The sequence below is a fragment of the Phalacrocorax carbo genome, chromosome 3 (assembly GCF_963921805.1).
Source record: "Phalacrocorax carbo chromosome 3, bPhaCar2.1, whole genome shotgun sequence".
NCBI lineage: Eukaryota > Metazoa > Chordata > Aves > Suliformes > Phalacrocoracidae > Phalacrocorax > Phalacrocorax carbo.
This window is the reverse complement of record NC_087515.1, coordinates 19,895,122-19,911,842: the sequence shown is the minus strand read 5'-3', so window position 1 is coordinate 19,911,842 and position 16,721 is coordinate 19,895,122. Positions and strand designations below refer to the sequence as shown.

The 16,721-nt window shown below is 42.3% G+C and overlaps 1 protein-coding gene across 2 annotated transcripts in view; it reads left to right on the top strand.

Moving 5' to 3' along the window:
* The window catches only part of EPAS1 (endothelial PAS domain protein 1), a 78,506-nt gene that overhangs the window by 36,583 nt on the left and 25,202 nt on the right, over positions 1 to 16,721 (top strand). Inside the window, exons 1-2 of one of the 2 annotated variants that reach the window (XM_064446069.1) lie at positions 1,761 to 1,834; positions 7,503 to 7,693. In XM_064446069.1, the coding sequence (XP_064302139.1) occupies positions 1,776 to 1,834; positions 7,503 to 7,693 (250 nt within the window). In that variant the 5' untranslated portion in view covers positions 1,761 to 1,775. Of the gene's footprint in view, positions 1 to 1,760; positions 1,835 to 7,502; positions 7,694 to 16,721 lie in introns of those variants that run through there. The other variant, XM_064446070.1, reaches the window with a different exon arrangement.

The following is a 16,721-nucleotide window of genomic DNA, read 5'->3' as shown; positions in this document are numbered from 1 at the left end:
GAATGGAAATGAGTTCCTCACCCTTAACATGAACTCTTGTCTGTCCCGGAGACACTATTTCACATTTTCCTGACTCTCATCTAGCCTTTGGTTTTAAACTCGGAGGAAAGAATTTCATCACATATTGATAAGGCAGTAGGTGCCAAGGTTTACTGAACTATCAGTGATTTGTTACTTAGTGGGTATGTACAGAAACACAAGAAATCCCCCAATCAAACGAAGGAGTCAGCGATGAGTTACTGTAAGTTAGGGCAGCTTTAAAGGAAGGGTGGAAGGTATTTCATTTCCTTATTTTTGTAATAACCCTTTCTGTTAGTAGCTTTTCTTGTTACCTTCGAACTCTCATTTCCTCTATTAATGAATTCCCCATTTTGGCATCGTCTGTATTTATTTTGTCTGTGTACTGGATATTATATCCCAATGTGCAGCAGCACTGCTTTAGCACTGACCTGCCATGACCACTCCACGTATTTTCAAGTATTTTCAAGCTTTTTTATTTTTCCCTCGGTCCAATGACAACTCTGGATCCTTCCTGCGGCTCTTGCTCATGTGCTGAACCTGGGCATCAGGTCTCTTTTCAGACTTTAGAAATAATTATTTTCACTGGAAGGAGGCAAAAGGAGGGACCTGTATGGGTTTCATTCACAGCTTTGGTACTTTGGCCTGGGCTCCAGGAGAACAAGCAAACTGCTGTTTGTACCACTTTTTATTTACTGATGCTCACTTTTATTACTTTAATGGAGGGGCTTTCAAAAGCACAGTGTGCCATCCAAAATAAACTGCTTGTCAGGTAGAATGATTACAAATACTTTTTAAAGGAATTTTAAGGCTAAGTATGCATGGCTCCTGGCAGCTTAGTGTCTGTGCAAGCACACCTCCAGGGCCGTCAAGCGGTGTGGTTCTGAGATAGCTGTGCAGTGCCTCACAGTCAGTGAAACTCTTTTTCAGATATTATCCTGGCTCAAGTCATCTAGGGATTTGCTGAACAAGAAGGTAAAGCAAAATATAAGTGCACAGCAAAAAATGGATTTGCTAGTTTGAAATAAATCTTTTTTTGTTATCTAAGATAGTACTGCCTGTTAAAATATTTTTACTGAGATTTTAGTGGTTTGAATTGGAAAATATTTTTATGCTAAGCATCTGATTATTTTTTTATTTATCTGTACTGTAAAATATTTTCTTATCTTTGCATCCTTAGAATGTATTTTTCTTGCTCTGCAAGTTAGCATTTGAAGCTTTAACTCTAAACCATTCGAAATGAGCATTTACTACAGAAATTTTGTGTGACAGCTTAATTAACTGTGGATTCTTGACCTTTAAAATGCTGAAGCTAGAAACATTTAATAACTAGCCATTGGATATAAAGTAATACGCTTGTTGTTTTACTAGCTTGCATACATGGCAGTTTGAAGCAAAGTCCAAGGGTCACCAAAATCACGAAGTAAACTTACATAGTTCAGATTGACTTGCTTATTTCAAAGCATTGCAAGAACGCGTCACGCAGTATGTATGTACAAGTGAAGGCTACCAGGTTACATATAAGGTACTTTTATGCAAGTTGTGGATTACAATTTCTCTAAAGACTTTTGTGATCTGGACTTAGAAGGTGGGAGTGTATTTCAGTGCAATAACTGTGCTGCCTATTCTTAAGCAAGCAAGCGTGTGTGTACACAACCGAAGTATCAACCCAGATGGACTTGTTGTGAGTAGCAAAACCCTGAGCAGAAGATTGCTATCTTGGCAAGTCCCCTCCGTCAGCTTAAAGGAGGTCACAGATGTCCTTGACAGAAGGGAGGATTGCTGGAGCCTACCACCCAGCACCATCATCAGCTGAGTGGGTACCAAGGGCTTTGAGGGGGTAGCTGCATGTGGGAAGGACCAGGGAGATGCATGGGTTGAGGTGGTGAGCGGAGATTACTGGTGGTGGTCATGTACTAGTAGGATTGAGACTGCAGAGAGGGAGTATGGTCACAGCCAATGGAAACAGCACTGAAATGTCAGGTGGGTCCCTCTGCTGAGCCAAGGAGGGTTGTGTGGGTGCCTAACCCCACTTCAGACCAGTGAGTGACATCGCATGCCTGCACGCAAGCTCCCATGCAGGGGGTGGTCTGCCCCAGTGTTTGTGGGGCTGATCCCTGCTGTGTCTGAGTCACGGGTACTTTTGCAGTTGTCTGGGAAGGGCAGTGGCAGCGGCGCAGCCCCCAGCCTGGGCTGGCTGCCCCAGCATTTCTCCTGGCTGCCGAAGTCTGGAGCTGTCGCAGCAGCAGGCGCTGGGAAGACAGTCCTTAAGCTGACATGATAGTTTTGCAAGGTTATTGAAGCCGGAGTGGTTACATGAGGCTTCAGGTTTTGCCAATAAGTTGCAGTGCCTGGAGTTTCCAGTCGCACAGTACGAGAGCCTTTGGAAAGCCAGATTATGATCTTTATCCCAAGTGAGCAAGACCTTCATCTGCAGGCATTCCCACTGATTTCAGTGAAGCTGTGTCGCAAGGGACTGTCGGAGATGAGCAAGAGGATAGGAATCTGGCTCCCGGGATCCGTGCAGGGCATTCCTACAGCCGTTTGGATGCTTCCGGCTGGTGGGATCGCGTGCTCTGTTCCCGTGCGTGGGTGTACCCCTGGGACCGGTTTGTTGTTTGGGTTACTGGGAGAAGTGCGGAGAGCTTTTGCTCCTGAAAATTTGTGGGCTTCACCTGAAAGGGCAAATACATGCCAGTTGTTTGTCGTCTTTGCTCTCACGTGTTGGCCTGTAAATTCTATTTTCAGAGTGCAAACTAAACACAGCTAGGAGGGAGTGGGAAATCATGTAAACAGCCGTCCTGGGGGTACAGTGCCATACTTGTGTTCCGTGGTAGGGAACTGCCTGTGCTGCCTTAACTCTTCCATTTCCCACAGCTTGCATTTGTGTACGCACTGCAGCCCCAGAGCATCATCCAGCAGCCCTGGGAGAGTGCTGGGAAGCACCTTCTTCCTTCTCCTCCAGCCTCCTGACCACCCTTGGCATAGCCAAGCCCTGAGCGGAGTTCCCAGACCCATTCCTGATCTCAGTCACGCTGTTTCCAGTGGAGATTTGAGCTTCTCCGTTCCTTTCTGTTCATTTTATCAGGAACGGTCAGGCTACAATTGCAATGTGAGGGTGCGTGTGTGGCCAAGTGCCGTCTTACCCTGCCAGATCCCGGGACTCCTGAATGAACGAGTGTTGGGGAGCTTCCAGGAGGCTTCCCGGCAGTACCTCCGGGCCTTGCACCAGCATACGGGTGGATTGAATTGTGATGGCTTTCTCCCCTCTCTCCCTCTGCATTTTTAAAAATCTGACATGGGTTTGGGTGAGTGAGGTTTCTGCTTCTGCTTGCGTCACTTTCTCCAAGCAGTGACGCACATGTGTGCTCTTTTTTTGCCACATAAGTGGGTGGTTTATGTGCTGGGAGGGAATGATTCATAAATTAGCTAGAGCCTGGGCCTTTTCTCTGTTGCCCTAACGATGTGTGAAGAGGATTTGGTGTCAGCCTTTCTTCCTGGCCTTCAAACAGGCAGGTTGTCAAGAATTTACATTTTCACTTTCTAGCTGTGGGTAGTCCAGCCTCGCCTGGGGTAAAATGCTAATCCCATGCATAAAATGGAGGTAACTGCAAAGAAAGTTGATGGCCTGCCACCTGCAAATGAAAACAGTGAAAATACTTTTTTTTGCAGATTCTGTCACTCAATTGCAATTTTGGAGGCTTCTGCAACCAGGATGAGTGAGCACAGAATGACCAGCTTTGACACAGGTTTTCCTGGGAAGGACAGCAAGCAAACGTAGATGTCTGCTGGGCGGGAAGCTGTGAGGGGCAAGTGGCATGGGGCATAGGGGGGCTTTGGGACTCTCTTTGCTTGTGCTGGGCTGACTACAATAACAGTGCAATGTGAGGGTGTGCTGAGTGAGTGTCACGGTTTAACCTGGCAGGCAGCTGAACACTGCACAGGCATTTGCTCGCTTCCCTCCAGTGGGATGGGGGAGAGAATCAGAAAAATTGTAAAACTCATGGGTTGAGATAAAGACAAAGTAATGTGACAGAAAAGGAAGGGGAAATAACAATAACAATGATAAAAGAATATACAAAACAAGTGATGCACAACGCAGTTGCTTTCCACCCGCTGACTGATGCCCAGACAGTTCCTGAGCAGTGGACGTGCCCCCCCCACCCCAGCCAGCCAGCCACCCCAGTTTTTTGTTCAGCATGATGCCATATGGTGTGGAATGTCCCTTTGCCTAGTTTGGGTCAGCTGTCCTGGCTGTGCCCCCTACCAACTTCTTGTTCACCTTCAGCCTCCTCGCTGGCAGGGCAGCATGAGAATGAGTCCTTGACTTAGTGTAAGCACTGCTTAACAATAACTAGAACATCAGTGTGTTATCAACATTATTCTCATCCTAAATCCAAAACACAGCACTCTACCAGCTACTAGGAAGAAAATGAACTCTATTCCAGCCGAAACCAGAACAGCTAAGGGAAGAAGGGGAGGAAAATTGAGGTGCGGTGCGGGAAGTCACAGGGGGAAATGCTTAACAAACAATTTGTTTATTTAAAATTATAATGGGTGAACAAGAAAGTCGTTTGAAAGCAACCAGGCAGGCTGATTCTTCTTCCCCTTGTTTTCTGATGTGAGAAAGCTCTTGTGTGGTGTATAATGAATGGCCATGTGTCTCTGCAGAGAAACCAAGCATGACAGTCAGAAGCAGTGTTGAGGGAAAGCATCTGCTGCACATAGGAAAAAAAAAAAAAAAAAAATTCTCTGCCTATAGCATTAGTTATTAGAAACCTTGAGCAGCCCATGGTTAATGAAACCAGCTTGTCTCATTAGCCACACTTCAAAATTATATTTACAGATGTTAGCAAAACTAAATGTTTTTCTTTGTGGCCAGAGTGGCATTATGAGAGACCCTGTCTTATAGAACCCATTGTTATTGCACGAATTGCGACACAGCTTTGGCCTTGGTTCCCAAAGTTTCATATTTAAATGATGTTTTGCCCAGGTTGGTTCTAATGTGAAAACTGTGGGCTCTAGATTTAGAGCAGAGCTCGAACATTTATGGTCCAAGTTTAAATTTTCTAAGCTGCAATTGGAGATTCTTGCAAATATTGCCATGAAGTTTTTTTGTTTTGTTTGCTTTTGTTTTGTTTCTACTCTTCTATTTCATTGGTAGAACTAGAAACTGAGAAGATTTGTTTGCAGTCTATCTTTATAGGCACAGTGTAGACACATTTTTCTTTACAGAACAAGACATACCTCTGAAAGACGCATCAGTGTAAGCATTTCACATGGCTCTTCTGTTGCCAGCACCTGCCCAGGAGGACACAGGGCATTTTCTGTTGTACCTTCTCAGACAGCTGTGTGAAGGGACTTTTTTTTACACAGATGTAGCATGTCTCTTACTTGGCAAGGATAAAATTAAGGCGTTAGTGTCACCTTGTGAATATCTGATCCTTTAGATTCAAACTTGGGTGAGTCAGTGTTCGCTCCAGCGATGCCCCCGAAGTCATTACAGAAGTTAGATCCTGCTGTTACATTGCAAAATGTGTGTATTACATACTGAAATGTGTGTAGCTCTCATCCCGTGCATACCTCCTGTAACAGATGCCGTGTTAGAAAATATTCACCTCAGGCAAAATAATTGTGAAAGCGGTTTGCCGAGGGCTGATCATGGATCTTGAGAAGATACCGTAAGCATTTATGAGGCCCCTTGCCCTGTTAGCACACCCACTGGTGAGCACCTATCTGATCCTTAAACATATGCCGAGCTTCACATGTTCTGCATCACGAGGGCCCTCCTGATGAGTTGTGAGCACATTTCTGCTTTGGATGATGAGGTTGAGTGCCAAGCCTTGCCTGGGCCCCAGCAAACACCTTACTGTAATTTTACTCCTAGCATTTAACACACACCCTGGCTATTTTTCCTTCTTTATAATTTACCAAGCCACCTGTGGTTTCTGTGCTAGAAGAAAGCTTCTAGTCTAGCCCTTCTGGAAGTGGTTGTCGTCTTTAGAATACATTTCTATGTATTGATACTCTTTTCTATTTTATGCATTTTTGTATGAGACCAGCCATGATTGGAACAGTTTCTAGGATTAAGTGAGGCAATTGATATTTGTTTTCATGATCATCTTCACAGAAAAAATATATTTATTGAAATATTCTGTTGTTAGGATTTTTTTCTTTTTGGTTGATCCATTTTTAGTTTATGGGCTCATTATTTTTTACTGATATTGGAAGAAGCAGGTTATAAGAAGCTTCATTTTTTTAGGTGGCCTTGCAAATGGAGAGCTGCCACTGGTGATTCTAGAAAAGAATGTGCAACCACAGCAGCAAAAATGGTGGGGCTCATTTTCTCCACACCCTGTTCTGTGCTCATCCAAGCTGTGCTGTTTGCACTGGTACAGTATTACAGGAGTCTGCATGAAAAGAAATATATTCTGTGCTGGCATGACTATGGTGCAAAACCCCAACCTGTGCAAGTGAAGGAAACTTGTAGTATCAGCAGAGCTATATGGGGTTGAAATAGCTGATGTTTTTGAATGGATTCAGCTTCTTCGTGTTCTGAAATAAGAACTCTATAAAAGAACCCCTTAGAGTCAGTGAAGTTCCCTCTTAAACTGTCCTATCCCAGATCCGTTATATATAAAGCCCTTGTGTTTCTCACACGTTAAATTTAGCTTTATGTCCCTTGGTGGCTTAGTTTTGCATACTTGCTTCATAGAATGTCTTCCTCTTTGTTGTTTCCTGCTCTTCTGTTCTCTGTGGAGTTTGAAGGAGGCTGGCTCTATCAGTCATGTTATTTTACTCAAGGAGGAATCTGTTTTCATAGACAATGGAGAAATGGTGATTTAATTACAATAGCTTCTATGAAGGAGGGATTTCTTGCAGGCAACAGTATTTTCTTTCCCATTTTGTATCTTTCATGGTCAAGCAAAGGTGGTTTTCCAGAGCAGCGTCAGGTTAAGAGCTTAGACAGTTGTATATACAAACATAGTTTGATACCCTATTATTACTTTTATTTTAATGTGAGGAACAGCCATTGCAAGTCATGATATCTACAACAGCGACATGCACTGTAATTGTTCCAGCTTTAGAATGGATTGTCACCTCATCCCAGAGTATTTTTCAAGTAAATTAATTTAGATTGAACAAATGACACTTTTGATTTTAACATTTTCTGAATCCCAGGAATAATAGTTTGCTATTTCATTTTGAATCTCTCACCTAAAGCAGATCTTGATCCTGTTACATTCAATGGGGATTCATTTAGGGGGTCCAAAGGCTGACTTTTATAGAATTAGAGCCCTTTCCAGTTGTGGCAGTCCTCTCCTAATTCCCATTTTAAAAGGAGCAAATAGATACTAATATCTGGTCAATTGATTTAAACCAGTTGACAGAATGGATTCATTGCCAAGAAGATTTACTCTTGTAAATGCCTCTGTCAAGTAGTGAATTGCGTTTCAAGAAATGCTTTTTCCTTTACCTATCAGGAGCAGTTCAGAAAGGAGGAAGGAGAAATCAAGAGATGCAGCAAGATGCAGGAGAAGCAAAGAAACTGAAGTTTTCTATGAACTGGCACATGAGCTGCCCCTGCCCCACAACATCAGTTCCCACCTGGACAAGGCATCCATAATGCGCCTGGCAATCAGTTTCCTACGAACTCACAAGCTTCTGTCTTCAGGTAAGATCTGGCTAAAAGAAGTGGTGAGTGCTAGTTGATGGTAGCTTGGTAAGATTGTGCATGTTCTTCTCTGAGTACTGGGTCCTAAAGTTTGAGCACAGGACACAACTGCTTGTGTTGTATTCTCACAACTAGATTTAAAGATAGGTTGGTGTGGGTTTTTTTTTTTGTCAGAATTACATATGTTTTAATTGGGATAGAAAAATCTGAGTGATATTAGTCATATAAGGTCTTCTTTACCAAAATAACAACTGGTGCAGTTTTGCCTCTCTAAAAATACAACACTCAAAGTTCTTGTATGTGGCTTATAAAGCTCAGTTACAAGATTTTGAACTTTTAAGAGTTTAATCAGAATTCAAACATATATCTTAAGCTTCCATGCTGAAACAAGTAAATTTTGATTTAGCATGGCAAGTATGTTTGTGCCAGTGCATTCAAAAGGCGTCTGGGAAGTTCTGAAGGTCTAATGCTTCGCTTGAAAGGACTAATTGTGCTTATATGCTGGTAATGAGAAGTAGGCAGATTGTTTATGACAAGGTAGACTAAGATAGCTAAAGCAAACAACTTTTAAATACTCTATGAATGGATTTTGTGTAATCAGAACCTTGCTCATGTTGGACGAGTAGGAAAGGTGAACCAGCATCATTTTCATAGCCAATGAAAACAGATAAAGTTAACAATGTTCTTATTTTGCACCTATATTTGAATAATCACTTTAATGGAAATCTGTGGTTTGAGTAGCCTGTGAGATCAATGAAAAACAACTGATGTTTCTGGGGGAACTTTCACACGGTGACCTATAAGTGTCCAGAATATGTTAACAGAACAATGCCTGCATTGTTTGTGAAAGGTGAACCCATAATTTCATCTTTTCCTTCATTAATGGCAAAACTCCCAATAAGGTCACGATTACACTTCCTCTCTTCAGAAAAGTTGAGTCATACCATAACAATTACTTTAATAAATGTTATTAGGAAGTATCTCATTCTGTGGAAGAGTATGCTGTTGGTTTGTTGTTGGTTAGTCTGAAAAAAATGACAAATTCATTTCTGCTTCTCTATGCTTTCTAAGTTTTGTAGCTTTTTTTAGGTTCCGCTAAGACTATTGTATAAAGCGGGTATCCTCATCTTAGCTTATGGAATGTGGTTTTAACATTTACTTATATGAAAAGGAAAGTTTATTTGCTGAACAGTGTGTATCATCTCTGGTTTAGTCGTATAATTAATACTTGAAGTTGCGTAAATATGTAAATGTTTTTAAACATGCCATAAACTGAGCCAATTTGTTAGTAACTTTCTCATAAAAACAGAGCTTCAGCTTTTCAAGTATTTATAGGGCATGAACTAGAGACTGGCACAGTGTAGGAAAAGCAAACTTCTGAAGGGCTATGACAGAAAATATCAGTAACGCGTGTGTCTGTGAAACTTGACATGAAATAGTTTGATGCTGTTATCACCAGAAAAATACATTTGCTTACCTGGAAACTGTTACGTTTAAAGTGAAATTTTCAAATATGTGTACATTTATTGGTGGGGAAAATAATCTCAGAACATTTATTTAGTGCTTCTGTAGTGTTAAGGCGAAGGCTCATATCATTTGATAGTTGTGACAACTCAGTGTATGTATACAATATTTGTACGTACACATACATATATGAAGTATCACCAGGACCCAGCAGTTAGGAAGTAATCTGGAAATAAAACATTGCGGTAGTGATAGGCTGTGATTTAATATTTCAGGCCTTCTCTATGTTAGTTATTTGCTTAGCCTTAAATCTGATGCACTTCCTCAGTCTAAGTATTGACTTGGAGTAAGTCCTGTCATTAAAATTTTTGTTGTTAGTCAAATGCAGATTTGTCAATCGCTGCATCTTTAGACACTGGAGATGTAGGTAAAGGTTTTTAAATCTTTAGTGCTTCTATTCTGAGGAATTGAACTTAAGGTACTTTAAAGGGACTGGATTTTCTGGAACAGCTGGGTGGTATTTTCTGACAATGAGAATACACTGAAGTAAAAGAACTCAAGACAGAAAACCACTGTTTGCTTGTAAAGGCCTCATTGACTACTTATGTTCTGAGTATAGCTAACAATTAAATTAGCCAAGCTAAACAAGAAGCCTGAAAATTTAAGCCCTGCGTATTTGAAAGATAAAATGTATCAGGCATTGGAATAAAGTGGCATCAGAGAGAGAACTTTCATTATCATTATCAGAATAATGACTTCAGAGTATTATTTCTTCCTTATGCAATTGCCTGACAGTTTACACTTCCTGACTTCTGAGGGTCACAGGTGTACAGTACTGCTCTGGCCAAAGAGAACTGTTTCTTGCTCTCAGGAGACACAGCTGTAAAATTGAACGTAAGCATTTCTGATGGGTGAGCTTCATTGAAAAAATACTGCCTTTCAGGACTGATTAACACTATTGCTGTACAATAGCTGCTTAATACAGCTAATATTTGACAGGTGCTGATTTTCGGATCTGTTCCTGTAAAAGCAGAGTTTTAAGTCATTGATGGTGGGCTTCTGAATAATGTCGGTCTTTATAAGGACACTGGCTTTCACTAGAAGGCTGTCAGATATATTTCAAAGTGATAGGTTTTCAGTACAGCTTTTGTGTCTCAGATGAAGTAGTTTGCTGCTCATCGCATTTTGACGAGAGCAAAGGGACACTGGGCTTGCGTGATGCCTGTCCACGCTCCGTTCTCACTTTTGGCCTAAACCCTTTCTGAGCCCGAGCAAAGCTGCCCCCGTTTCACACACGTGTTTAGCAGACTGGAATTTGGCCATTAATTCTGGGTTACATTTGAGGAGCCTGATTTGACTGACGGGGAGCACAGGGGTTATTGTGTCGTCTCTGACAGGTGAACAGGGAAACGGAGAGGTGGAGAACTGCAGTGTGCATGAGAAGCAAACGCCTGCCCCAGCCCACAGACCCCCGCTTATTTATGTTGTCTTTGTGGAAATAGTTTTGATTATTTGGCCTAGACACTTAGTGTAAACTGGAGTTAAGTGGGAGTATTTGTTTTGTCATTAATTAGGATTTTAATATAACATTTACTGCATATATATATACACACACAACACGTCACTAAAATAAACTTGCAGTGCAGCTTGAAAAACGCTTCAAAAGGTAGTAAAGAGAAAAGTACGCCTTGATTAGCATTTTTGTTATGTGTTGTTTAGTCTATCAAAAAGTACTGGAACACGAGACTGTATTTTAAATTACTCATTGTGGGCACAATTCTCAAATGCAAATGCATCTCTACATTTCGTGGCAGTTTTTCTGGGAGTGGAGAGAGCAGGGGCCTTCCCAGGACTGTATCCTCATATTTCTGCAAGCTGATGGTCCAGATGGGATTTCAGAGATGGCTGTAGGCAACTTGCCAGCCTCAGCCCGGTGCCACTGAGTGTCTCATGCCCCTTCCTATTATCCTTGACTTGGAATAGGGCTTTTCACTTGTGTAACTCGGGCTGTTTTACTAGCTGTGTCTGCATAATGATTATTTATCTGTCAGGAAGCCAAGACCAAGGGAAATCTATGCCCACATTCTTCCAGCAGGTGAATGGCAGAGCCCACAAGTCTGAGCCCTCATTGAGAGCTCTCCCACTACGTGCCTCTGAAAATCCCGGCTTCTGGATTGCAGGGTGCACGTCTCCTGCAGGCATTGCAGGGCCCAAGCTTGGCCCTTGTATCCTATCATAATAGGAAATAGCTGGTTGTATATCTCAGAGTTCAAAAGGGTAAAAAATACCAGGTTTTGCTTTATAAAAGTTGCTGCTTTACTTAGTAACACGTTTCCCTTTGATTTTCACAGTAGGCAATTCTGTGTGGGAATGTTGGAGAGGAAGCCTTTAACATTTAGAAATGCAGGCTGTTCGTCTGACGGCCTGATTGAGATTAGTATCACAGGAAGCAAACCGAAACAATAGCTTTATGATACTGTTTCCATGTTGTGCATGGAACAGTACACAGTATAACTGGAATGCTAAGTAGAAATATCATTTAATTATGATCCTCTTAAATCTTTTTCAAGATGTCTCCCAGTTCTGTTGGCATCATACATCTTTGCCATCATCACATTCAAATGTTGGGGATAAATTTAGAATCTGTGTTTGTTCATTTCAGGTAAAGGTTTTGATCCCATATAGTGGCAGCTGAAAATAGACTGTTTGATGCTCATTTAGTGGAGCTTTTGGATTTGGGGTGTTAAACCCTTTAGTATAGTCAGAAAAACTGATAGCAGTATGTGTCCTATTATTCTCTACTATAGCTAGTAAATTAGCCGAATGCTTTTTGGGGGTGAATAGATGCTAAAAGAGAAATAACTGTCTTTTGCTAAAGAATGGCTGTCTTGGTTAAGAGCTAACACCGTGATAATTGCTCAGGCTCCCTCAGACTGTCTCTTTGTCTGAGTATGAGGAAGAGAATCCACTTTAGGAAGCCTGTATAGGCAGCATCGGCATGTGATGCCAGTAATTTTAAGGGTTTACTTGGACCAAGCTGATGCTAAAGGCATTACAGGAACCAGAACTCTTTGGTACCAGTGAGTTTCTGTCTATCAGAGATCCAGCAAAGGAAACTGGATGGGAGTTGCTCCTGTGCAGGCAGACAGCAGCAGAAATGGGGAGGGAACAGGGAAGCAGACGGGAAGTTGTTTGGGAGAAGGGAGGCCACGAGGAAGCCAGTGTGAAGTTGTTTCAAGGGAGGGAGACAACAGAGCCGGAAAGCCAGCAGGGAGCAGAAGGGAAAAAATAGCTTTTCTCTAGGCTTTTAAGGGAGAGGACAAAACTGTAGGGAGAAGTGATGTGGGCATTGTTTTTGAATGTCTGGACAAGCTGCATCTAATCTCAGACCATTGTGGCACAAAACAGTGCTTTAAAAATAGCATGTCTCCTTGTTTGCTTTTATTAAATTGGAAAAATACTTTTGTGCCAGCCGTGCTGCTAAGAATGAGTGGAGCCGGGTCCTGAGTGCTCCAGCTGCTTCAAGTGATGTCCCTTTTCTGGGAAGGTGCACCAGAAGCACCCACAGGTGTGCTCAGGAAGCCTGGGCTGACAAGGTGCTGCATCCCACCGTTCAACTCCGATGGCTGCAGGACTTGAAGCAGCTTCCTGGGAGCAGCATCTGAATGATCTGGCTAGATACAAACTCTGCAATCAAAACAACTCTAACATAAGTGTTTTCTTTATCAAAGTTGCTTGTGCAGTTGGAGGTAAGAGCCTTTCAGGAAGCTTCAAGTTTAAGAGTAGCTTTTTCTTGATGTATCTAAATTGAAAGCTTTTATTGAACACATTGAAACATCCCCCTGAACAGGATGTACTGCCCTGTCAAGACAGAAAAAAAGAAAAAAAAAAAAATCAGTCGCTTTCCTTTGCAAAACAAGAAACCAGGAAGGGACGAGTCTGCCTCAAAGCTGCACTCTCTAATGCAGGATGGAGCCACTGTTAGAGCTTCCCTAGCTTCTGCCTACTGGCGTCAGGCAGTTTTTACAACCCTCCTCAGGAGTGGCAGCTGTAGCCTGGTGTCTGTCATGCACAATATCCAAGCAACTTTCTAGTACTTGTAGGATCCAGGATTAGAGACAAAACCATGAAAATTCTGTGAACGTGATGATGTGACCTCCAGTAAAAACCCTTTTTATCACACTCTACCTCTGACCTGACCACAAAGGCCCCTTTGAGTCAGATCAAAGGTGTTGAGAGGAGTATAGTTGTTTGCTAGGAGCTTGTTTATACCTGAGTGGTTATTTCTTGTAAGGAGAGCCTGATTTTTGAGCCTTCAGACTCATTCCAAGAGGTTGGACTGAAGGAAATGAGCAAGCATCTACGGAAAAAGTGTTCTTAAACTTGGGAACAGTGCACATCCTGACAGTGGGAATTAATCAAAGCTTGTTTACAAGAGCTATTTTTAGCATAAAGGGTTATCATAAACACTGCAATAATCATTTGCCATTACAGTTCAAAGTTTCTTGTTGATTAATAAATTCTACTTTGGTGGTTAGAAAATTTTTCAAAATAGAGATGATTAAAAAATATTTATCAGAATTTGATGAAAACTGAGACATGGTCTGAAAAATACTGTATCCAAATTTTGATCCTGACCAAGAAATACTGTCTTGGGACAATTAATACGCACAGTGGATGACCCATCAAATGGGTATATGGGACACGGTTGCTCTGTTCCTGGTTCTGCCATAGCTCTGACAGCCACCCCAGGGAGGCCACTGCACTTTTCTGTGGCTCTCTGACGTGTTTCAAGATCTCTCGATCTCAGCTAGACAGGGTTTCTCCCTCCTTTGTAGGCTTCCCAGTGCTGCATGAGCACAACCTTGGCTGGGATCCATGAATGTAACTATAATGTGAACAACAATATTACAGTACTTCATTCTGCTGAATGTGCTATTAATTTATAGTTAAACCAGCATATTTATAGTCTGGTCTCTCTGCTAAACTGTCATGGTGCCTGAACTGAAATACTCCCATTAGTAGTGACAGAAAAAGTTGCAGGAAAAATAAGAAACGCATCCTTATTTCAAGACTTGTTTTTCAAAATAGCTGCTAACTAATGCTGACGACAAAACCTCTACCTAAAAATGGGGGTAAACTGAGTCCACGGTTACCTTTCTTTAAGACCTGAAAATTCTGGCAAGTCTTCATGGGGTGCCACCACCTGACCCTCAGACCTACTGGAAACCAAATTCTGCCCCTACCTCCTCATGCTAACCTGCTTTCATTTGGTCCCAGCTTTCTCAAATGTTTTCCATCTGAAGCTAAAACTTCTTATGCTAAAGTGAAAGACAATAGGGATTTCTGGGAGAGGCTTGCAGTAGCGGTGGCTTTATTTGTTTTTCTTCTGCAAAATAGATTCTTTCTGAAGCAAACCAGGTTTTTGCTAGTGGCAATAACTGAATTGCTTCTGATGTATCAGTCTCCTAATGTGTGGATATCCTCTGTGTATTAGTAGCTAGTGATTTTCACAGGAGAAAGGGAACAAGCTATAATGCTGTAACTGCAGCCATATGAGGGACTGTTATTTATTATTACTATAATTACACTGAGTTACCTGACACAGGGCATAATAGGGCCACCACAGTGATGCCCAGCATATTTATTTACTGCGGACTAAGGCCTTCAGGTAGCTAATATGCTTCAGGTCTTCATCCCAGATGATACCTTCTGGGACTGTGCGTTTGCAGCTACCACAAAGAGCCTCGACACACCAGGAGACAAGAGCGCCTTTGGTGCATCCCTCAGTGCCTGGGCTTGCTTCCCTGGGCAGGCTGCTGGGGCATGCTTATGGGGGACAGGCAAGGAATAGACCAGCAGCAGCACAGTGGCCCCTGGAGGTATTTGTCACCTATCTTTGTGCCTGATAGTGCCTACGGTTTCCTTGATACAGCTGCTCCATCTTTGAAATGTGATCATGCCCTACTGACTACTACAAGAAACCCGTATCTGCAAGCTCCCCTTGCCTGCTGCTGCCAGGGCTGCTAAGGGGGAATGAGGGGATACAGTGGGGTTTCCTGATTTACCAGGGAAGCTGGAGGGTGTCTGCAAAACACCTTGGTCATGCTTTTGGGTTATGTGAGAGGGGGTGCACAGCAGCACAAGCCCTCTTCCCTCCCTCTTCCCAGTCCACGTGACAGATGCCTCCAGCTGAATGAAGGTAATTTTAATAAAAAAAGTTGAACTCTGATCCCACAAAACTCTGTAACCGCGTGCTTTAAAGCTGACTGTATCTTTAAGTGCTGCGCTCAGCTAGGACTTTAAGGGTTTGAACCTGCTACCCTGATGTGAGTGATCCTATGTCCTCTGTGTGTGTTTGTATAAGTAATATAATTTATATACATGGAAAAGCAAACTTAATCATCTGATAATACAAGTAAAGTGTTTGTCTTTCACTGTTGGAGGCATTTAAGAATACAAATGCTTTGAATAGCCTTCCTGCCTTTGAATGGTCATGTTTTGTTAATGCAAACTTAATGAGCTGGGGAAAAAAATGGAAAGGAGGGTCTGGGGTTAGAGCTGAAAAGTCATTTTTTTCTCTGAACCCACACTTGGCTGATTGTCTTGGGCAATAGCCATGATCCCTGCTGAATAAACCATTTGTTTGCTTCCGGAAAAGTAAAAAAAGACCCTTGACATTCTTTACACAGCAGAAACAAGCTTGGGAGCAGATGGTCACTTACCTTCTCCCCCCCCACCCCCACCCCCCCTTCCCTAAATGTCATTGTGGTCAAAGTGCGTACTATTAAAATATATTATTGTGTATTTTCTGTATTTTAAAGGCTAGCCCTGATGTAATTTCCTGACGTCGGTTGCTTTGTGCTGAGGAGGAACTGGCCCCTGCACGTGTAGTTAGAATTGCAGTGCAGGGACACAAAATGATAAATCCCCCAGCCTGTGCTGGCCATCCCCAGAGAGTGTCTTCTCTTCCTGCTACGAAATGATCATGTAGAGAAGCAAAGGGTGATAAACTAAAAGCTCCCAATGGCTTTGGGGCTGAGCCTGCCCATTCCTGTGTGCGGACGATGGGTAATGGGCTGCTGCCGGGGAGGGATGTTGAGGAGCAGGAGGAGGATGCAGAAGCAGCAGCCAGCATCGTTTTTGTCACCACTCATCTGTTCCAAACAGTGGCTCAGTGTGCTCTGCATTGCAAATGCTCATCCTTCTGCATTTGCTCACTGTCCATCCTTAGGTACTAGCAGATGCAGTTGCAGGAGATATTTAGATTGGACTTGTCCTTTAATCATAACGCATTAATACATCAAAGTTAAAACTGCATTAGTTTGGCTCAGCCTCTTCCCTATCCAAAAAATGCCAAACCCAAACCACTTCTAATGTTTTACAAAGCAACACCCCATACCTGCTTCTAGACTTCTTCTAAAATGAGTATTTCAACAAGAAGCATGAAGGGAAATGATAAATGTGCTGTTTCAGGGAGGGAAAGAACAAAAGTTTAAATACGTTTCTCAAATGCTAATAGAAGTGCTAAAAACTGTATGCTGGAATTACAATGTTAAACCAA